The sequence below is a fragment of the Electrophorus electricus genome, chromosome 20 (genome assembly GCF_041902795.1).
Source record: "Electrophorus electricus isolate QZ-2024a chromosome 20, ASM4190279v1, whole genome shotgun sequence".
Taxonomy (NCBI): Eukaryota; Metazoa; Chordata; class Actinopteri; order Gymnotiformes; family Gymnotidae; genus Electrophorus; species Electrophorus electricus.
In genome coordinates this window covers 7,194,043-7,216,864 of record NC_137516.1, presented here as the reverse complement: position 1 = coordinate 7,216,864, position 22,822 = coordinate 7,194,043, and the positions used below count along the sequence as shown (strand labels likewise).

At 45.1% G+C, this 22,822-nt stretch overlaps 1 protein-coding gene and 1 long non-coding RNA gene across 6 annotated transcripts in view; one reads left to right on the top strand and one right to left on the bottom strand.

Moving 5' to 3' along the window:
* Positions 1-224: 224 nt before the first annotated feature.
* LOC145652580 (uncharacterized) lies at positions 225-1,591 on the bottom strand. The gene is made up of 2 exons (XR_014118803.1): positions 1,245-1,591; positions 225-836 (listed from the first exon to the last, which is right to left on the bottom strand). It is a non-coding gene; the product is annotated as an uncharacterized LOC145652580 (long non-coding RNA).
* Positions 1,592-2,325: 734 nt separating this feature from the next.
* fgd (faciogenital dysplasia) overlaps positions 2,326-22,822 on the top strand; it is a 38,453-nt gene continuing 17,956 nt past the window's right edge. For 2 of the 5 annotated variants that reach the window (XM_081703214.1, XM_081703212.1), the window contains exons 1-2: positions 2,376-2,509; positions 4,742-4,913. In XM_081703214.1, coding sequence (XP_081559340.1) covers positions 4,778-4,913 — 136 coding nt within the window. In that variant the 5' untranslated portion in view covers positions 2,376-2,509; positions 4,742-4,777. Of the gene's footprint in view, positions 2,510-4,741; positions 4,914-9,784; positions 10,028-18,594; positions 18,680-22,822 lie in introns of those variants that run through there. The other 3 variants (XM_027015021.3, XM_027015020.3, XM_081703213.1) reach the window with 3 other exon arrangements.

Here is a 22,822-nt window from a genome sequence, read left to right as displayed (position 1 = left end):
GGGCTTTAGCCTGATAATATTATTGGCACTCACATTTCTATGCTCGCGTGAGGAAATGTATTTGATAGAGACTACAAAACACTTCTGTATGTCACCCTAGAAAATGTTGTCTGCCAAATACCGTAAATGTAAAACTGCTCACTTGGTTTAAAAGGAATGTAAGCTCTCGTTTCATGAAGACATGGGATAATTAAAATGTCACATGCCACACATGTGCCGAATACTTAAACAGGTGCCTTCTGCAAAAACCTTTATTTAAACCAGAGCTAGTGAGGCTTTGCAGTATTCTTTTCAGGAATACAGGCTTTATCTTTCTCTAGAATTTTTATCTGTTTATACAAGTTCAAAAAAAGTATTATGACTCGTTCAATACAACACACACTGTTATATTTCTGCCTTAGATCCCCATTTCTAATGTTGTTCTTATCGCTCTGAAACAATTGCAGAGACACTCACTCAGTTATACACGTCCTCACACACACATATAGTCACACTTTCTTTGGGTCTGTAGAAGTGTCTGGCGTTCTGTGTGCTTAGGAGCTAAATAATATTGCACGTGGCGACACTAAAACATCCCCCGATCAACATAAAGCAAAACCAATGTGTGTGCATGAATGTGAACGTCTTAACACTGAAAGGCCTCTGTCGTCTTCTTATCGGCGTGGATGGAAATGGCGTCGGACCCCTTTAAACAGAGGAGTGGCGTGAAGCAGAAAGGACGCTGGTCGAGATCGTCACTTAAGCCTCCACGGAGGCTATACGTCACCTGATCGACCAGCGTCATCATCGTAATCTTGCCCCTGCACCGTTACTAGGAGAACCTTACACTGTCTGACCTAATGCACACAGAAAGCAAAAAGTCTGCTGAATATCACCTTTAAAAGAAACACCATACGCTGAAATGTTTTTGAAAAATCATGTAGTTGACCAGAAGCACCATCCTGAAATGATTAGGGGTATGCTTTAGAGTATTTAGAGTATAATGAAGTATGATTATGTTTTTAAAAAAAGCATTCATTTGATTTAGTGACATTACACCTGGCCTTAAAACCGATTATAGCTATGCCATATGCCTTCATGCATTCGATAAAAAGAGAAATCTTGCTTGCAAGCTATATGTTTTGCAGAGCGTGCATGGAACACAGCCGCATGCCTAGCAACTGGCTAGAGAGGCGGCTATCAACCAGGCCGTCATTACGTGGCTCGACTGGCAACATGTGCGAGGTAATGACACAAAGGCTCACCCAGCCAAGCCCTCCAGCAAGCTTGAGAGGAGTCCCCTTGAGCATCTGGTGAACATCCCCTCAGTATGTGCACAAGGTGCAGGCGCGGGTCTGCTCTGGAAAAGTACCCACACTCAGGATGGGGAGATGTACACAAATCCCACTCTTGAGTTAAATACAGAAATAACATGGCATCACCGTTTAAATGACAACGTGTTCAGAAATGCACTTGAGTTAAAATCTTAAATTGCCTGTACAAAAATCTAAGCAGTGAGAAGTAAAAATTAGAAGTAAAAGTAAAACCAGTGTGTAGGAACTCAAGTATGTCAAGTTTCCTCTAGTTTGTTTGCTGATGACAAACAACATAATCTATGTAAGATGTTTCCATTCTTAAGAAGTAACATTTAATCTTTGGTGGATTAACATCTTAATCCTTTAATCCTGACTTCAGTAAAACTTAAAATGTACATACTTAATGAAGTCATCCCACCAACAAGTTGTAGGCCAAGTTGTAGGACCTCTTTACTGTCCACCCATAGCAAAGGAACCCATGGAGGTACCTAGAATGGTATGAATTCTGATAGGTAATGAACAAAAACATATATTTCAAAGTAAATAGATTATAACGAATAATGTGTGTGAAGAAGATACATGTCAGAAATGTGTCGCTTGATGGCTGACAATGTCTGTTTTGCTCTCTTACCGTTACGAGAGTGCAGTATGCTTAACCCTCCGCCACTGCAGTCAAGATAAACGTCTTAGTAACTGGCCTTAACCTTATCCAGTTTCAGCATATACTGTATTCGTCTTCCATGCAACATTTATGTTGTGCATAATAAAAATGCGTTATGATTATAATTATGGAGGCTTATGTTTCCTAAATGGTGATTTGGGTGTTTTGTGCAAAACTGAAAAACTTCAACAAAGGTTCGAACAGAGAGAGCGAGAGCGAGAGAGAGATTTGAGGGGCTGGAGAGAAGAGAAAAAGAGTGGGAGGGATACGACAGCAGTCCCTACAGGAAACCGGACGAAGCCGCGGGAAGGAGTGAACTAAACGGACTGATGCGCACATGAAAGGGAGAGAAAAGGCGTCAGTCGTGGCGCGCGCGAGGGAGCGAGGTGTCCTTTCCGAGCGCGACGACTTGACGGACGCAGATGGGGAACGACAGCGGCGCAGTTTGAGCAAACCTCAGGAGTGTCCGAGCAAGCCCTACTCGCAGACTGCTTCGTGGTGGAAGAGATGAGCAACTCTCTCGTCGACAAGATGCAGGGAACCCCAACGACCGGTAAATGTTTTCTTTTTCTAACTTTACGTTTGTCATGGCGTTTGGGGGTTAGTGCGCGCCCGGTGCCGTCCTTTACGTCGGTGGACGGCACTCTGTCTGCGGTACAAATCCAGTTTTAAAAGTCTCGGCTACGACGGTGAAACCGTGAGCCTTTCGGCGGTGAACGCGAGTGTTGACACTCGACGCAAAAGGCAGCGGAGTTCAGGATTCCTCGTCTCCGTGGAGCGAATGGTCGGGAACGCGCGCCGCCCGTTTGGGCTTGTGTTCTATAAAGTGGGCTCTTCTGTCACTCTCACGCGTGAGCTAGACGTTTTATTGTGCCAAGAAACAGTTTTGCACCGCATACTCGTAAAAAGAGGAACTCTTAACGCTGAGATTCAAGGTGGGTTTGTCATGAAAAGAGAAGCGATACAGAGAAGTATTAGGCGAATGTGGTTTTAAAAACAAACAAACATGTTCTTAAACAACACCTTCTTCGTGCCGAGGTGTGTAAAAGGTCCCTGCAGCAGCACTCGCTCCTCGCGTCAAGCCATTCGGAAACGTTAGCAGCCGTTTGGCCGAGAGCGTCTAAGCCTATCTTGAGACTGGTTTCCCTGAATGGCAGCTTTGTGTCCGGTCCCCTCTCCCGATGACTTAATCTCATCTGACGTGCGTCCAGCAAAACTCAAGACGTACGAGTGAGCGCTGCAGTAAACGTTTCTGCTGAATTCGGTGACGACGTGGTGACGCAATGGCGACGACATTCTGCTGGTGATTGTGCTCGTTTTCAATGCTCATTTTCAGAAACGGACTGTGTTGTGAATAAAACAACTGGTAACAAATGAATAAAAACATAGTTATTCCGAAAACAGGACAGGATTTCATGCATCAGAGTTTCTAAACTACTCAGAGTTGTCTTAAAGGGGATGGCTAAATGGTGAAAGTTTGGGTCACTGGCCTGGTGTATACTGCAAGCTGCTGTATCGCAGCCTGTCATTATATTTGCTATTGGCAGCTTGTGATTTTGAATGAATGGCTAGCCAGGGAGTTGTTTTCTCTATTTTGTGTGTGTGTATGTGGGGGGTGTAAGCCTCGACTTAGTCCTGCTACTCTTATCATGGGTCTTTCCCATGGGAAACCACATTTCCTCTTACAATCATTAAGCGTGAGAATATAGATTCGACCAGGAAGTGATCGGTAGGCTCTATGGGAGGCAGGGCTGAGGCAGGGACAGAGTGACACAGTGAAGTAACTGGGAGTGTGAGGACTATGCCTATGAATCTCAGGGGCTCTCTCTCTCTCTCTCTCTCTCTCTCTCTCTTCCTCCCCCACACTCTGTCTGTCTGCTCACAGCACCAGCTGGTGAATGAAAATTTGTATTATTATTCTTTTTTTTGGTATTATTATTCTTTGACCATGGGAGCAAGCCGTGCCCAAGGACACACACACATGTAAACACACATGAACACAAGCTGTGTACCCCCCCTTTAATTGTATAAGGAAAAGATTTATGTAAGGCCCTGGGGAAGGGAGGCATGGAGGAGCGGCTTTTTGCTCAAAATGAATGTGTCCACTGAACCCTTTAAAATAAGTCTTCTGAACGTCAAAAAGCAAAATCGTTTTAGCATGCCTAGTGTACCTCCTTCTGTCGCATATGACACTGACATGCAGACCTACTGGTGATTTTAATTCATTTATTTAATACAATTTTGTAGCCGTCTGCTAGTAACGTTGGAGTTGCTTTTGTTGCAGCCTTTAAGCCAGCGACTCATTATTAGTAACCATTATTAGTGACCACTTGCTCACCAAGTCTAACATCATTATATATGGTTGATACTTGTAGGCCTGTATGCACTGGAGCACTTGGGTATTGTAGAGAGGGATTGGAACTTGCATTACTGGGGTAACAGTAAACTTTGGGCCCATTGTCAAAATGAGCCATGTCCTTTATGAAATTACAACTGACAGAATGGCTTTTTTTGTCTGCAATTCAGTAAGTTTTATCGGAGGGCTACCTTTCAACTAGCAGCGTCTTCTCATGAAGGGTCATCCCTGCTGCCAGGCAATGCATGTCAGAGGGCATCAGCCACAGACAAGCAGCGCTTCCTTTTCAGACAGGATGTCTGACTGTAGCTCTGTTCACCCTACATGTCTAATCAAGCCCTGTGTGGCATGGGTGTGCTCTCTCTCTCTCTCGGTGCCTCCCTCCGTCTCTCTCTTACACTCTTCTCTTTCTCCCTCCATCATATTCAGCGACTCATTCAAGGCAGGAAGAAGAGCCCAGAGGATATGGAAGGAAGGAGGACCCTGCAGACTGTCGGTGCTTCATGCTCTAGCTCAGAGGTGCTAGCGTGCGCGCACGCGCTTCTGCATGAGACAGAAGTAGTCACTAGAGCGAAGGCACTGGATTTCAGTTCAGTGGCATGTAAGTTCACAGCAGCAGGTCGTAACGTATGCGATCTACCTCTAAGTAGGCCAGTTGGTGAGGCTGTGGGTGAGGGGTTGGTGAGTGTCGAGGTCGGTGGGTGGGTGGCTGTCTGTGTGTGTGTGTGTGTGTCTGTGTGTGTGTGTAAGCTCTGGCGGAGTGTTTATATATTCAGTATTAATAACAGAAGCTGTTGGCAGTGGCTGGATTTGACTATAAACACTCTCATTTACAACAGAGAGAGAGAGAGAGAAGAGTGAATAGGAGGAAGGGGCGAAGGGACTCCACAGAGAAGAATGGGAGTCGGAAAAGGAGTGTGTGTGTGTGTGTGTGTGTGTGTGTGTGTGTGTGTGTGTGTGTGTGTGTTCATGGGTTGAAAAGAGGATAAATACCTCACTGTCTTTCCATTTGTCTCTGCTTTTCTGTATCTCTCAGCGGACCTCTCCATTTCTCTCGCTCACACACACACACTCCCTTTTTCCTACAGTTTCTCGTTTTTTTCAGACGCTCTCCCCATCTCGCCATCAGCCTGGTAGCGTTCTATCATGACCACATGACTGACTATCCCCCCCCCCTGCTTTCTTTGTAGCTGCAGGACTGATCTCTCTCTCTCTGTAGCTGTAGCACTCTGCCCTGTGTCTCTGGGTCACACTAACATCTGTAATGTTGGTCAGATGGCTGGAGTAGAATCAGCAGAGTGGCTCTGGCAGCCTCTGGTGTGTGTGTGTGTGTGTGTGTGTGTGTGTGTGTGTGTGTGTGTGTGTGTGTGTGTGTGTGGCAGTTTTTGGAAGAATAATGTTTTTCCCCCTCATTGGTCAAACGGAAGGAACGGAAGCTGTTTCTGTTCGGGAGGGATGCACACGTGTGCAAGTGCGAGAAAGGGAGAGAAAGGGAGAAGACAAAAAGTCTGGTGCTTTATTGCGTACTACAGGTGCAATTAGAGGAATCGCACAAACGTCTGCGTAACTTTATTTCTTCCTGAAATAAAGTTTGTGTGCGTACATGCATATCTGTAATGTGTGTTCATGAATGTATGCAGGCAGGCTTGTGTCTTTGTGTGACTATCTGCATTTATTCATGTTTGAATGTAGTGTGTGTGTGTGCGTGCTTTGTGTATGTGCCTTTCCCTTTATGCATGCTTGAATATATGGAAGCAGGTGTGCATGTGTTTGTGACACAGGAGACAGGCTGGTGTTTCCTGTTATCTCCTGGCTTTTGGTCTCTCAGGCTGCCAATATGAGGATTGAGGTCAGCCCCAACACCCACACACCCACACACACACACAAGTATACACGCACACAAATAGGAGGAAGAAACACTGTGTTCTTGTATTGTACCTTGCCCACCTCACCTGCCCACATGCACTAAAGTGTCCGAGTCCAATACCGCGCGTGTGAGCTGCACATGCATGTGCCTGTGGCGTCAAACCAGTTCTAAAGGCCGTGCCTCAGAAACGGCGAACCGTGGAGGAGTCTGCCTCGCCCCGGGGCACTGCCTCAGCACAGTCAGGGTCCAGAGATGCTGGGTCCACCATACTCTGAATGCCATCACGTCACTGAAATGCAGCTGAACTTGAACTTCAGTCGAAATGCTTTCCTCCCCCTTTGACACCCCCTCCCTTAAAGAATCACTCGTACAGACAGCACCTGTCAGCCTGAATACTGTGGGCTTAAAAGAATGTCCTGAAATTAAAACTAGGCTGCCGTAAATGTGGGTGTCCCAGGAGTTTGTGGGAGATACGACGGCAAACAGTTCTGCTGAACTAATTTCATGCATGTTGATGCCTTTTCTTTGCAGTTTACACTTTGGTCTGGTGCAAAAGAGTTTCTAAAGCAACCCGTCGGACGGTCGGTCGCTGTGAATGCAGGCCACATTTGCGGGTCTGTCTGACCACAGCCTTTCTGTCACTCGAGGACCAAGCTGTCGTGAGCTGAGGTTCGGGTGTCCTCGTAGCCTCAGGGGCCCCAGTGAACCGCAGCCAATCGGAGCGTGAGGGTTTGAATTCAGGCTCGGGGTGCCTTGGCGGTGAAATGTGAGAGTAGTGTGTACACACACACACAGTCTTGACACCTGGTATTCTCAGGTGTGTTCAACCATGCACCTTCAGTGAGGTGCCATGGTTTGTATTAGGAGCCGTTTCCACAGATAGCTTTTTCATCATCTTTTTCTCTAGCTCTCTTTTAGGCAGAGTTTCCAGCCACAGATGAGCCTAGTCCTTTAGGGCATTTACATGAATAAACACAAAAGACAGTTACACTATATCTACCTTCATTTGTAGGTGTAAACTAGACCCAAAGAGTACTGTTTATAAATTATACCTTTGTTCCAAAAAAAATAAATAAATAAATAAAAAATCAGTGACATACAACTAAGAGCCACAAGTGCGCAGCAGCCACTCAAATGTCTCATAATATTGATTTTATTTTTGATTGCTAGTGATTTTGTGTCCGAGTGCAAGAGAGCACAAACGCCCACTCTTGAATTAGTGTTCTTTTTCTCAAACCTCCAGCTAATAAGACATTGAAAACTTTCAGCCAGTACTGTCATGGAATCTGGTTCCTCATAACACAGTGGCGCATCACAGGTCAAAAGGCGCCGTTGATTAAACAAATAGTACTTGCGATATTCATAATTCCCGATGACAAATCTCCCACCCAAATGCACGGTATGCATTTCTCTCTCTCTCTCTCTCTCTCTCTCTCAGTCTCATGCTGCCTTTTGGTCCTGTGTTTTCTTGCTCTCTTGTTTCTGGTTCTCTGCTGAGCAACACCAGAAACACAGCAGGCTTTGTCCGTCTTTCATCATCAAAAACTCCATTTCTCTCTCTCTCTCTCTCTCTCTCTCTCTCTCTATTCCTCTCCCCTCCATTCCACATATTTCCCATGGAAACCATGAGAAAAGATCCTGCGTTGGGTTTGGGCGATATATAATGGTATTGTCATGACAATACTTCACAGTGCGCTTTTTCGGAACACGACATGGTTTTCGTCAGTACTCCAAGAGCACAGACCAGTGGCACGATCCATTAAAAAAGTGGAGATTTAGACTAATTGGAAATTGGAGAGGGTCTGTAAACACTGTTGGTGTAACAACAGCCAGTTCATTCTAAATCGAAACAACCAGCCTGTTCCATGAAGGCCCATTATGCTGTTCTTATTTTAACTGTTGATTTCCTCATGTTTCGTTTTAAATGGTGATACAATTTTGTCAAAATTGCTAAATATAATACCCATGTATTTTCATTGCCTATTTAAATGTTGTAGTAGAAGTCATTTGATGGTGCATTGTAACTGTTAGCAAACCTCACGATAACTAAATATTGTGATGCAGATCATTTCATATTATTAGAATCAAGGATCATGATATTGTATTATTCTCTGCTGCCCAGCATGAATTAATATTTTGGAGGAAAGGTAAGATGGTATGAACTGACTGATGTTCCCTAGGAAACGGGGGAGGGATGGATGGAAGCGAGGGATGACACAAGGAAAAAGGAAGAGCTTTTCACAGGCGAGTAATGGCCAGAGAGAGCAGAAGATTGTCTGTCTCTCCGTGCGTGTGTGCGTGTGTGGGGACACGCCGGCCATCACGAGAGCATTGACGTTCCGCTCTGCAGTGCTGACTGTATAGTTAAATAGTTTAATTCTCCTTTTGTTACTTTGGTTCGATAATCTCAGTGCTTGGCTTATTCAGGTGTTTTTGCTATAGGCCATAACCTAACCCTAGCCCTAAATCTAGCACTACTCATTATAGCTCAAACATCAAATGGAAAATGTTTGTCCATGAATATGGAATAAACTGATCATACTTGGGTACCAGTAAAGTCAGACATGAAACCCGATTTAACAAGTTGGCCTTAGTCGGGTGCATCGACACTCTGTGACCACTAGGTAGCAGCACTGCAGTTAGCATGAGGTTAGCTGATTGAAGCCCTGCTCTGGCACACTCGGTACATGGTCTCAATAATTCCTTCCGTCGGCGACGATAACAGGACTGGAGAGATCATTTGTCTACCTGTCTCTACTCGTCTCACGTGGATGTTCTTGGGTATTTATAGGGGAATGCAAAGTGTGAGGATGTTAATGAGGGTGTATAAAGTGTGTGCTAGAGTGTGTGGTGGATTTATAAGTTAAGAAAAGATCAGAAAACCACAAACTGTTTTTTTTTGTTTTTGTTTTTGTTTTTTTGTTCAGATGAAACCACAACTTGCTTGACCACATTACTTGCTACCTTTCCAAATAATTAGGGACGTGACATTCCTAGTTAATCACACCAATTACTCTTAGTGTTCCACTTTAATATATTGCAAGTGTAAATGAGGAAAAGAGAAATATTCTTCTTTTTAAATCTCTAGTCAGTTCTTAGCTGGCTTTTTAACAGTGCTGCTCAGTCCAGCTCCATGTCTATATAAGGATGCGATGATTGTTCTGGCTCCTATATGCTGTGTGTTTCATTGAGTACTTCACTGTGTTTGTGTGTGTGTGTGTGTGTGTGTGTGTGTGTGTGTGTGTGTGTTTGTGTGTAGTCTTTGTCATGACTACTCTCTGTGCAGCTCCTGACTAGACCTGTCATGATCAATCAAAATGATCTGTGGGTGTGTTTGCGCATAAGAGAGAGGGACCTCCTTGTCCAAACAGCACGTACAGGTCAGGTATTGTGGGTTTTTCTGGGCTTGTTTGTTTTGCTCTCTAACCCCGTGTCTCCATCAGTGGTGGTGGGTAAAGGCTGAGGCTGTTCCACCTCCGAACGCTTCCTTCATATCCTCCTCTTCTCATCTCCCCCTCCCTGAGAAATCCCTCCATCGCACCTGTTCGTCTCTTTCCTAATCCCCCTCTCCATCTCTCCCACTCTGGCGTTTCCCCTGCTTAGTCTGGCTGATCCGTGTGGGACAGCCGGCCATCTGGGCCTCGGCGGTACCGCGGTGAGGTTCCCGCAGCCGTCCCCTCGCCCCGACGACCAGCTCCGAGATGGCACAATCTTGCCGGCTCTGCCCGTTTGCCAGCGCCTTCCGCAGATGGACAGCTTGCCTGTCACTCATCTGTTCGCGTGCCTCATCATGTCCATACCGATCCGAAACAGTCCCGCAGAGACCACGTCGTCCGTCAGCCACACCGGTAAATTCGCAAACGCACGGGCTCAGGTTCAGCATAATGCCGCAACAGAACGTGTCTCTTCTCTTGGTTAAACTGCATAATGGAAACAGCGGGGCCATAACTGAATCTGCCAGGGCTCACTGGCCTGTGGTGGTCATGCAACTGTAATGGCCCAAAGATGTTGATCCTCGCTGACTTTATTACGTTAAAGGGTGGACAAACGGCATTTAATCCGGAGTGTTTGATGTTCCTATGGCTCGTGTGTGTGTGTGTGTGTGTGTGTGTGTGTGTGTGTGTGTGTGTGTGGTTTTATTGTTGTTGTCTTATAATGAGAGTAAATGTGGTTGGTTCAAAGTTTAACCCGCCCCTCCCCCGCCTTCTCAGGGCTGGTGTTACCGGTTAGCTCTTCTTCAATGATTGTGGTACACGTGGGGTAGATCAAATGTTCATATTTCCTTAATGCTAAGTGTGTTCATATATTTAGAGCACTATGAGCATTGCTATTCAGAGCAAATTAGGTTGCTGCTAAAGGTATACACACACACACACACACACACACACACACACACACACACACACGTTTGTGTGTGTGTGAGAGAGAGAGAGAGTGAGTGAGTGTGTGTTTGTGAGAGTGTGTCTGCTTTAATAATATCCCTATATTCTTTTGGAGGAGTTTTGAGCACAATTAGAAAATGAAACATTTTGATAGGAAAACTAAACCTGACTTGTTCGTGTGTGTGTGTGATTTGTAGTGACTTTGCTGTAAACAAAATGCCATTGTTCCTGGTTTAGCACCTGGTTACATTTATTCAAAGCTAAATTTAAAAAATAAAATAAATAAAATAAAATTTAAAAGCTTGATGAAAGGTTAGCATGATGATGGTGGGGGCAGAAATGAAAGTCCCTGTTAGCTGGTAGAAAGGAGGTGTTATAAGATCAGACCTTTTGTGCAGGTCTGAGATTGTTAGGTCCTAGTGTGCGTGCGTGTGTGCGTGCGTGTGTGCGCGCGTGCGTGTGCGCGTGTGTGTGCGTGTGTGTGTGTGTCCTGACACAGATGTTTCAACAAGACACAGACAAACTCGAGGTCAGTGCAGAGGAACAGTCTGGTTGAGATATCACCGACCTTCAGCCATAGGGAGTGCAGTAGAGCCTATAGACACACACACACACACACGCCTCCACACATACCCCCACCCAAAATATAAAATGCTAAAATGGTCCTTAACGTCCAACAAACCAAATTAAACATTGAATAAATGAGGTGTTGTCATGGCACTGTGTCCTGGTGTGTTTGTCTTGGCTGGAGTGCAGAGTGGCCGGATGGTCCCGGAAGGAGGACACTGGGCTGTTGTCATGGAAACCCTGCCAACATTCCACAGCATGCTGACCGAACTCCAAGACTCCTTAATCGTACCAAAGCCAGGCAAACCTTCCTCTCACATTACGACGCCCAATAACCCTCCTCTGTCTGAACAGATCTATCTACACACACACTTACTTACTTACTTGTGTGGTGTCACTCTTATCAGGTTGATTCGTTTGACGTTGGTATTAGAAATCATGATTTCTCAAGAAACATGCACACAGAGAAAGGGGGGAGGGCGATGAAAAAATCTAATCACACAACTGATTGCATTGTGACCTCGGTGTGTGGGGATTTAAGATTTATAAAGCTACAAACATCCACCATGAAATGAACATCATGATTACTGATTACGGATACCAGCTGTTACTGATTCATAATACTGCTTAGTGGGGATATTTGTGTGTGTCGAGCTCCTGTAAGTTGGTAAAAGATCACCCTGACAAGCTTGTGAACTGTAGCAGTTCCATAATTCAGGTAAAAGGTTCCCTTTTTCATGTTCTGACCATTTGCCTCTACTTAAGTATATTGCATTACTGGAAGGCTGCGACCTGTCTTGAGTTCAGAGTTAAGATTCTAGAACATTTGTACACAAATAAACAAAAGTTATACACTCCTTCTTAGGCACACGTATGCATCCACACTCATGAATGCATGTGCATGCAGGGACATCCGAATATTTAGTCTGGACATGGTTACACTCTCAAATGGCCACATGCATTTGCTCACACACACACAAACACAGCCATACACCATATACCATCTACACACGGGATCAGCTCAAATCCTATTTCACAAATCTCATTTCCTCTCTTTTTGAAATGCTGTTCACCATTTCCCAGTTTCACTTTTGCAGCTGTGCCCAACAAACTTCTCCCACTTTCTCCTCTCCTCCGTAGCTAAATCCTGTTTAAAATGCCCATGGTTCTCATTGGCTCCTAGCGTTTCCACGGTGATCGAACCGATTCAGCTGTGACCATGTGACGGTGCATGTGGGAAAGCGGCGACGTCGCCGTTGCCTGTCCGTCACTCTTGGGTCTGGCTGGAGGGTGGGAGGGAGGGATGAAGAGGGAAACTGAGGACGAGAAGAAAGCAGGAACAATTGAATACGCTGGTGAAGGAGGCCCTTAGCAGCTTACATCAGTGTCACGGCAGCTTTTGTGGGTTTTCCGGTCTGACACACACACACACACACACACACACACACCCAACAAGTGAATGGAGAAAGTAAGAGCTTGTGATGATGCACGATAAAAGGAATTTGTGGATGCCCACTTTTTTCCAAGAAGGCAGGAATTATAGGAGCGTCATCTCTGATAAAATGCATTCCTTCTGTTTCCCTCGATCTGAGTGTCAGTTTCTCTCTCTCTCTCTCATTGCCCCTGTCCGTCTTCCTCCTGGCTCATCGCGCACCCCCCCCCCCCTCACTCTCCTCTCCCCCACTGTCATTAGTTGCTATGGAGACCGCTCAGTGGCATTATTGCGGGTAGGTTTGGTAGGTTGGGGGCGGGGTGAGGTGGGGAGGAGGAACATGCTCCTGAAAAGCCTGGCTGGGGGTGGGGTGGGGGGGCAAATTTTGAGGTCGGACCAAATTATTGTGTGGTGGGGGGAGGAGGAGAGGGCAGAGGGGAGGAGTGAGAGAGAGAGAGAGAGAGAGAGAGTGTCAGCAAGTAGAAGTGGTTGTGAGAGACCATGCAGCCGTCTGTGTGTGCGCACGTTCCAGAGAGAGAGTGTGTTTGTGTGAAAGAGCTTCAGTCCTCTCGACTGGTCCTGCTTTTGCTCATTACTTCGCAGATCCTTTTTATGGAGTGAACTCAGTCATGTGTGTGTGTGTGTGTGTGTGTGAGAGAGAGAGATAGAGAGAGAGCAGGAGCACGTGGAGGTTTGCTACAGGGTGAGCGCAGAGACAAGAAGTCAGAAAGGGTGAGCTTAGTCGGTGAGTATGTGCGCTTTTTTTATGGAAGATGAGTGTTGGCATGGAGGGTGTGTGTGTGTGTGTGTGTGTGAGAGAGAGAGAGAGAGGTAGATTAGTAGGCTCTGTGTGTGGTAAAATGCTGTGTGTTCTTGAGTGTGTGGCAGCAACAGGCTTGCTCTTATGTCTTTAGGTCAAATTGACGAATGTTCCCTGCCTTTGTATTCAGCTGATAGGTGTATGTGTGTCCGCATGTATGTGTGTGTGTCTGTAATAGTAGTAGTTATAGTTGTAGTAGCAGTAATGGTTGTTAATAAAGGTTATTGAACTCTGGCCCCCAGAAAGGAGCTGATTTATTCCGTAATGATGTCCGGGTGAATTTGCATTAATTATTTATTTTATCAGATCCATGGTCATACATTGGCTTGCAACATTCTACCGCTGATTTCCTCCTTTGAAAGAACACTTTGATAGGCTATTTTAATTTGTGTACAATTTGAATAAAGGACACCTGTGCTTGGGTGTGGAGAACTGACAGGACACAGGAAAAGGTTAACTCCTCATCAGGAAGTGCTTTCTTATCAAATGGGTGTATTTTGTAGAGAAAAGGTGTTTAAGTGTGAGACTTCACAGGTTTGAGGGTGTGTGTCTCCATCACCCAGCTGCTTGTGTCTGTGTGAAGCTGGCAGCAGCTGCCTCGTCCATGTTCAGTTGAATCCTAACTCGTGCCCTTTTGACCTTGGATCAATTAAAAACTTAAGCCGTTGCATGCGCTGACTGCTTTAACCAGAACCATGTAGATAAACTTTTACTTCTACTTTACTTGGCAGTTTAACTAAGACATAAGCAAACAAACAAGAAAATGAATGAATGAATAAATAAATAAATAAATAAATAGATCTGTTATTTTTGATTCTTTGGTGAAGGGCTGTGAGTAGGTTTGAAGCGTGTGGTGGGGTTGGGGGGGGTTGTTGATGAACACAGTGAAGGACTGTAAGTAGGTTTGAAGCGTGTGGTGGGGTTGGGTAGAGAGGTTGTTAATGAACACGGTGAAGGACTGTAAGTAGGTTTGAAGCGTGTGGTGGGGTTGGGAGGATATTAATGAACACAGTGAAGGACTGTGAGTAGGTTTGATGCGTGTGGTGGGGTTGGGTAGAGAGGTTGTTAATGAAAATGGTGAAGGGCTGTGAGTAGGTTTGAAGCGTGTGGTGGGGTTGGGGGGGGTTGTTAATGAACACAGTGAAGTACTGTAAGTAGGTTTGAAGCGTGTGGTGGGGTTGGGTAGAGAGGTTGTTAATGAACACGATGAAGGGCTGTGAGTAGGTTTGAAGCGTGTGGTGGGGTTGGGTAGAGAGGTTGTTAATGAACACGATGAAGGACTGTGAGTAGGTTTGAAGCGTGTGGTGGGGTTGGGTAGAGAGGTTGTTAATGAACACGATGAAGGGCTGTGAGTAGGTTTGAAGCGTGTGGTGGGGTTGGGTAGAGAGGTTGTTAATGAACACGATGAAGGGCTGTGAGTAGGTTTGATGCGTGTGGTGGGGTTGGGTAGAGAGGTTGTTAATGAACATGGTGAAGGACTGTGAGTAGGTTTGATGCGTGTGGTGGGGTTGGGTAGAGAGGTTGTTAATGAACATGGTGAAGGACTGTGAGTAGGTTTGATGCGTGTGGTGGGGTTGGGTAGAGAGGTTGTTAATGAACATGGTGAAGGGCTGTGAGTAGGTTTGAAGCGTGTGGTGGGGTTGGGTAGAGAGGTTGTTAATGAACATGGTGAAGGACTGTGAGTAGGTTTGAAGCGTGTGGTGGGGTTGGGTAGAGAGGTTGTTAATGAACATGGTGAAGGGCTGTGAGTAGGTTTGAAGCGTGTGGTGGGGTTGGGTAGAGAGGTTGTTAATGAACATGGTGAAGGGCTGTGAGTAGGTTTGATGCGTGTGGTGGGGTTGGGAGGATGTTAATGAACACAGTGAAGGACTGTGAGTAGGTTTGATGCGTGTGGTGGGGTTGGGAGGATGTTAATGAACACAGTGAAGGACTGTGAGTAGGTTTGATGCGTGTGGTGGGGTTGGGAGGATGTTAATGAACACAGTGAAGGACTGTGAGTAGGTTTGATGCGTGTGGTGGGGTTGGGAGGATGTTAATGAACACAGTGAAGGACTGTGAGTAGGTTTGATGCGTGTGGTGGGGTTGGGAGGATGTTAATGAACACAGTGAAGGACTGTGAGTAGGTTTGATGCGTGTGGTGGGGTTGGGAGGATGTTAATGAACACAGTGAAGGACTGAGTAGGTTTGATGCGTGTGGTGGGGTTGGGAGGATATTAATGAACACAGTGAAGGACTGTGAGTAGGTTTGATGCGTGTGGTGGGGTTGGGAGGATATTAATGAACACAGTGAAGGACTGTGAGTAGGTTTGATGCGTGTGGTGGGGTTGGGAGGATATTAATGAACACAGTGAAGGACTGTGAGTAGGTTTGATGCGTGTGGTGGGGTTGGGAGGATATTAATGAACACAGTGAAGGACTGTGAGTAGGTTTGATGCGTGTGGTGGGGTTGGGAGGATATTGATGAACACAGTGAAGGACTGTGAGTAGGTTTGATGCGTGTGGTGGGGTTGGGAGGATATTAATGAACACAGTGAAGGACTGTGAGTAGGTTTGATGCGTGTGGTGGGGTTGGGAGGATATTAATGAACACAGTGAAGGACTGTGAGTAGGTTTGATGCGTGTGGTGGGGTTGGGAGGATGTTAATGAACACAGTGAAGGACTGTGAGTAGGTTTGATGCGTGTGGTGGGGTTGGGAGGATGTTAATGAACACAGTGAAGGACTGTGAGTAGGTTTGATGCGTGTGGTGGGGTTGGGAGGATGTTAATGAACACAGTGAAGGACTGTGAGTAGGTTTGATGCGTGTGGTGGGGTTGGGAGGATGTTAATGAACACAGTGAAGGACTGTGAGTAGGTTTGATGCGTGTGGTGGGGTTGGGAGGATGTTAATGAACACAGTGAAGGACTGTGAGTAGGTTTGATGCGTGTGGTGGGGTTGGGAGGATGTTAATGAACACAGTGAAGGACTGTGAGTAGGTTTGATGCGTGTGGTGGGGTTGGGAGGATGTTAATGAACACAGTGAAGGACTGTGAGTAGGTTTGATGCGTGTGGTGGGGTTGGGAGGATGTTAATGAACACAGTGAAGGACTGTGAGTAGGTTTGATGCGTGTGGTGGGGTTGGGAGGATGTTAATGAACACAGTGAAGGACTGAGTAGGTTTGATGCGTGTGGTGGGGTTGGGAGGTTGTTAATGAACACAGTGAAGGACTGTGAGTAGGTTTGATGCGTGTGGTGGGGTTGGGAGGTTGTTAATGAACACAGTGAAGGACTGTGAGTAGGTTTGATGCGTGTGGTGGGGTTGGGAGGTTGTTAATGAACACAGTGAAGGACTGTGAGTAGGTTTGATGCGTGTGGTGGGGTTGGGAGGATATTAATGAACACAGTGAAGGACTGTGAGTAGGTTTGATGCGTGTGGTGGGGTTGGGAGGATATTAATGAACACAGTGAAGGACTGTGAGTAGGTTTGATGCGTGTGGTGGGGTTGGGAGGATATTAATGAACACAGTGAAGGACTGTGAGTAGGTTTGAAGCGTGTGGTGGGGTTGGGAGGATATTAATGAACACAGTGAAGGACTGTGAGTGGGTTTGATGCGTGTGGTGGGGTTGGGAGGTTGTTAATGAAGGTTGCCACAGAGCCACAACCTATGAGAAGCTCTGCCTGGAGGTTGGTTGTCATAGTAACAATGGTCCCTATCTTAGCTCGGTCTGAACTTTCTCTCAAATACCAAGACCTGTCGTGTGTGTGTGTGTGTGTGTGTGTGTGTGTGTGTGTGTGTGTGTGTGTTTTTTTTAGTTTTTTTTTTTAAATATACACACATATATATAAAAATACATACACACACACAAATACATACACACCCGCATACCCACAGGTATCGGGCTGAATTACATTATCTGTCCTGTAGTAAAATGATGTACTGTAATAAAAGTGAACTTCAAAGTACAGCTTCCCCTTACTGTGTGTGTGCGTGTGTATGTTCATCACTGTAGTTGGCTCTCCTGCAGAGAACCCTTAGCTTTTTTTTTAGCAGTTATTTCACACAGACACACACACACACACACACAGACAAGAAACCCTTAAAACCCTTGGTCTGTTCCACTCACACCCACATAGACACCTTCCTCTTAGGAGGGCTTTTAAGTAGTCTCTAATGCTGAAATCCAGTATTGGCTGTTTCAGATCCCCATCGCACCCATACTGAAGCCCTGAAGTGAAACAGCTGTGTGTGTGTGTGTGTGTGTGTGTGTGTGTGTCTTTGTGCTTGCCTTATTAAGTTTCTTTGGGGGAATGGTGTGTATTCATACATCATTACCCTGATGTGCTAAGATTATAGGCAGTTGTAGATAAAGCATGATCTCATGACATCCAGTGACTGTTTAACCAGTGGACTAAGAAGGATAAGTGGCCATTTAAGATCCATACAGAATCCAAAAACCATAAAACACTGATATGAGCTCCACCTAAAATGAACTCTGAGGTCAATTCAAACATTTTGTATTTGTTTCTATTTTTAAATGCTGAATTTTAAGAGTGTGTGTGTGTGTGTGTGTGTGTGTGTGTGTGTGTGTGTGTGTGAACCATATAATCTTTTTGTATTTACATACATACTGGCATAATTATTTCTCATTGCCTGGCCCTTACTGCTTTTTCCAGTTGCTCATGATCAAACTGCCCTTTCTGCTCTGAGTCATCCTGATATTAGCACTGTAGCATGGGCAGACATTTTGGATCAGAGTGGAGCCAGGGTAGATGTAAGGAGGCCATGTTGTATTTTAGTCCTGATTTTTAGTATCTTAATTACTACAACTGAATGTAATACTTAATGGCAATTAAGGCAAGGAAAAGATGTACAAGCTCACAGTGCAATGGCCTGTGTGTGTGTGTTCACTCAGTAAGGATCCCTTTAGACCAGTAAGACTTTCATCAGAGAGGCGTACTCAGGACACACCTCAGGACATCTCTCTCTCTCTCTCTCTCTCACACACGTGCACACACACACTCTGCGTCAGAAAGGGTCAGAGGGCACTTTTTTGGGCAAGACCGTTAGGAAGCATTGGTACACCCCTCGTCTCCTTTTTGCTGACCCGTTTCCGATTTCAGCCATCCAGAGAGAATTTAGGTCGGCTGTGTGTGGGTGGCGGTGCTTGAATCTCCCTATGTCTGTCAGCTGATGTTTTCGATGCCAGCAGGATGAGCTGGGTGGCTTGCAAGTCCTTTTCCAGCTGCACATGCGCACTGCGGTGCACGTGTTGGTATTTGTTGCCTGGAGATATTTGGTTCTCGCTAGCTGTGCTAAAGGTAATTATCGGGTGGCATATTGTGCATCACACAGACTGCTTCTCCCCCCCCCCTCCTCCCTGCGGAGATGATGGTCTGCAGTCTCTCCTTCTTCCCCTCGTTAGCTCGTCCTTTACCCTTCTTCATTTTTTTGCTCCTCTTCCTCAGAACCTTTTTTTTGTTGTTGTTGTTATTTGTCTGTTTCTTTGTTTCGTTGGCGTAGCTCAGCGGTTAAGGTACTTGACTTGTAATAGGAAGGTTGCCAGTTCAAGGCCCTTAACCCTCAGTTGCTCAAGGTGTACTCAGTCATAATTGTCAGCTAAATGCCATAAATGTAAATATGTACATTTTTGTACAGATCAGTACAAAAATCTGTCCAGGCCACTTTGCAAGTATAATTAACGGCGCTTCCTATATTTTGAGGTTAGTTGGATAATGTAGTAGGTCTGTACGTGCGTTTTTGTGCCTGAGTTGGGAATAATCACCTTGCGCACTGCCTTTGCCTTGAGTCCTTGCAATCAGGCGTGCCGGAGTACGCGAAAGCCAGCCTGAGTCATGGAAGTTGCTGGGGTTTTCCGGTAGCTTCATGTGAGACACACACATGTGCAGAAGTGATTTTTGCTACCTGGTTCCTCCAACTACATATTTGCGAGAGTTCAAATTACGTGCACTCTGGAGACGCGCCTACGGTCCGCTGAGATCGGCCAATGAGACTCGTACCCTACAAGCATGTTTTTCCTGCTGTGCGGAAGGCAGTGTCCCATTGACGCCACAGGAAATGTGGCATTGGGCTCATACTGTGGACTGTGGCAGTTAACGTGAAGGGCGTGATTTTTAAAGCCAAGTGCTGTGTTTGTTTACGTTGCCACAATGATGGTGTCCACCCCTTTATTCCTGGCTGAAGGTGGATACACACAGTTTAGATGATGTCATTTACTCTTGATATTTGCCTGTTTGTACCTTTTTTTGGTTTTGTTTTCTCTTTCTCTCTCTGACACACACACACACACACACACACACGTTAAACTGGTTAGTTAGGGACAGACATGGATAGCCTTCTGAAGGAAGGAGAGAACCATGTGCCTCTGGCCTACATTGGGCAACGCTCTGCATGCGTGTGGGGAGTCTTCTCCTTGAAAAACACGACGACGCACCTGTGCACTGAACTTCAGCAGCGTCTCCCTTTTTTTGCTTCTCTCACGCTGTCGTCTTTTTCTCCTTTCTAATTTCTCCTCGAAGTGTCTGTCCACGGTCGCTCCAGCTTTAAGTGACCTGATTTTTAAAAATGGAATTAACACCAGTCACTTGTAGGTCTCCTCTCCCACCAGACGTGAAAGAGCCGATGCTTCTGGGATCACGGTCAACGTGGCCAACGTCTTTTGCGCACGCGCGCACATGCACGCAGAAAACAAGATCAAGGTCAAAAAGCTCGTTTTTGGAAAAGTTTTTTTTTGGTGTCAGAGGAGGAGAACGAAGAAACAGTTCTTTCCCTTCATCTATCTCTCTCTCTCTCTCTCATAGATTTGTATGCTGGGTGGTGTCAGAATGAGGCCAATCCAAGAATAGAGCAACAGAGTAGTGTTTTTACCATGTAACTGTCTCTGCTAGAAGGACCTAAACTAACCACACACACACACACACGTACACCTAAACACCACCACCATTTTCACAGTAGCGAGGTAGTTACTGGGACTGCGTTTCAGTATAAACTGGATGAATGACGAGACAAATAAAATAGCTGCAGGCACGTCCCATTATACTCACATCTGAGACATGCCATCGGAGTGCCGTAGGGCAAGTGAAGTGAAGTGCTTTTTCTTCATGTTTAAAGGTCTAACACTGGTGACATCTTGAACATTTTGGTCGTTCCACTGACTCTACAAACATGTCTCCATAGTTAAAACTATTCATACCAAATATATCGCTCTATTAATACTTAGTGACCCAGAAATGTGCTCTGAATACTCTTATATTACAGTACAGTATCTTCTCATGGAAGTTCCTTATATTCGAAATAAGCAATTTAACCAAATGTATGACACTTAGATCACCAAGTGTCCTCGTGACTTTGGGCCACTGGGACAGTTGTTTACTCACTGCAGCTAGCTAAGTTCTCAGGACGAATGCCAAACAAACTGTAGCCATTTTTATGCTGTTGGGTATTGTTAATCAGTTAGCTAGATATAGTGTACAATATTCAGGAGCCCTTTTGTTTACTTAATAGTAGTTTCTTCATTGAAGCACAAAATGTTTCCCCTGTGAGGCGGGAATGTTTTAGAAGACGGGGTTGTTTCTAAAAAAACAACAACAACAAAACAACAACAACAAAAAAAACAACCGAACCAAGTCCAGGCTCTATCGCTGATCTCAGCACAGATGAGACATTACTGAGCCACCAGTAGGTCAGGAGAGGGCCTTTGGATCTGGTTCCCTTTATGTGTAGCCCCTGACCATGTTTGGCTCACCTGCCACTTCAATACAGGTAAATTTGAGCGTAGCATTGCATGTATTATAGTAATAATCAGTTTGCCTCTTATAGAAAGGTCAGTGTTTATACATTGTTAAATTAAAGTAGATTTAGCAATCTTAAAAGGGGTTCTCACTGATTTCCTGACTCCCATACTGGTTTTTCTGCTCCTTTGTGCTTTGCTTAGACACAAGCTCACATCTGTGTGTAGAGCAGGTTTGGCAGGTGCTTTTCCTGACTGCTTAGACAGCAGGTGCATTCCCACAACACAGGTGTTTTTACGCTTACCTGGCAACCGGTCTTTTATTTATTTATTTTTAAAATCTGTATGTGTGCGCATGTGTGTGCATGAAACGGCAGGTTGAAGTGGGAGGGAACTAAGTTCAGGTGCTTGCTTTTGCTCACACACAAGTGAACACGGACTGGGTTTGGAGGGAGTGTTTAGCAGGGTGAAATTGACTGAACTGGTCTGGGAGTAGACAGGATAACGCGGAGAAGGAAACAAGTAAAATATATGCACCCCTCCATGGTGAGAAATACGGCTCTTTCACGGTTTGGACTGTCGTTCAGGGTAAACGCTGATTTGGCTTAGTTTTGGTTTAACAACTGGACTCTTACTAATGTTTTACTTACGGTTTTACTGTTTGGGGGGAAACAATGAGTGTAATGTTAAATGTAACGTCAAATGTAATGTTACTTGCTCATACTTAAAAGACTATACTATTGTATATGAAACAATGTCTTGCCAAGAACTCATTTTCTTGAGATTTTGATTGTTAGCTTTGAATTTAATATTGTGAAAAGGATTATATTGTATAGCCCAGTCCAGTGAATTTAACACAAATAACACTAATTTAAACAGTAATCTTGAAGTCTCAGTTTTGTAAGGAAAGAAGCTTAGTTTAGCATATTTCATAGGCTCAGAAGGTCTGATTTTCCAACAACATTAACATATATAATAACGAGTAATAGGAAAACTAGCTAAAACATTGTAAATCACAGTCTGTGAATAGGAGTATTATTAATGGATTCTATGGTAACAGTATAGGGTAGTGATAGAAGCTATGATTACAATGTCAGTAGAAGAGATTATTACCCAAGGAATGCCTGCTTTTGTTGCATAGGGTAAGCTCTGTTTTATAACCTGTAAAAATACAACACTATAAAAGCACTGCAGAATAGGTTTTGTCCTAGATAAAGCCCAAAGATTTTTACATGAAATTGGTTTTATTTTTAAGGTCTTTCTCATTTAAATTACCATGAATTTGCCCTGTGGCAGAGCCGATCTAGGATGCTTCACCTTTTCCTGAGGGATTTGTACTTGCTTTCGGAATGAGACTCTAGAAAATTGGAGAATTTTCCAGTGCTGGCACCGTGGAAGGGCTGGTGGGAATTCTGGGGCAATTCAGAATGTCAGCGGGGCGGGAAGCGAAACGGGATTCATTAAGGGGGAAAGAGGAAGGCTGATTGAACGCTGGCCTAAAGCACTGTGCCATTCCAGGATGCCTGGACCTTCAAGGTGTGGGTGTGTACTGTCTGGTTCCTGAAGGCTTAAAACTGACTGTGGGTGTGGGTGTGTCTCAACAGAACACTTTCTTCTTGCTACACATTTTAATATTGCAAAGATATACACTGTAGGTTGTAAGCCTGACAGAACTGACAGAACACTCTTACTCATCCACTCTTAGACACACACA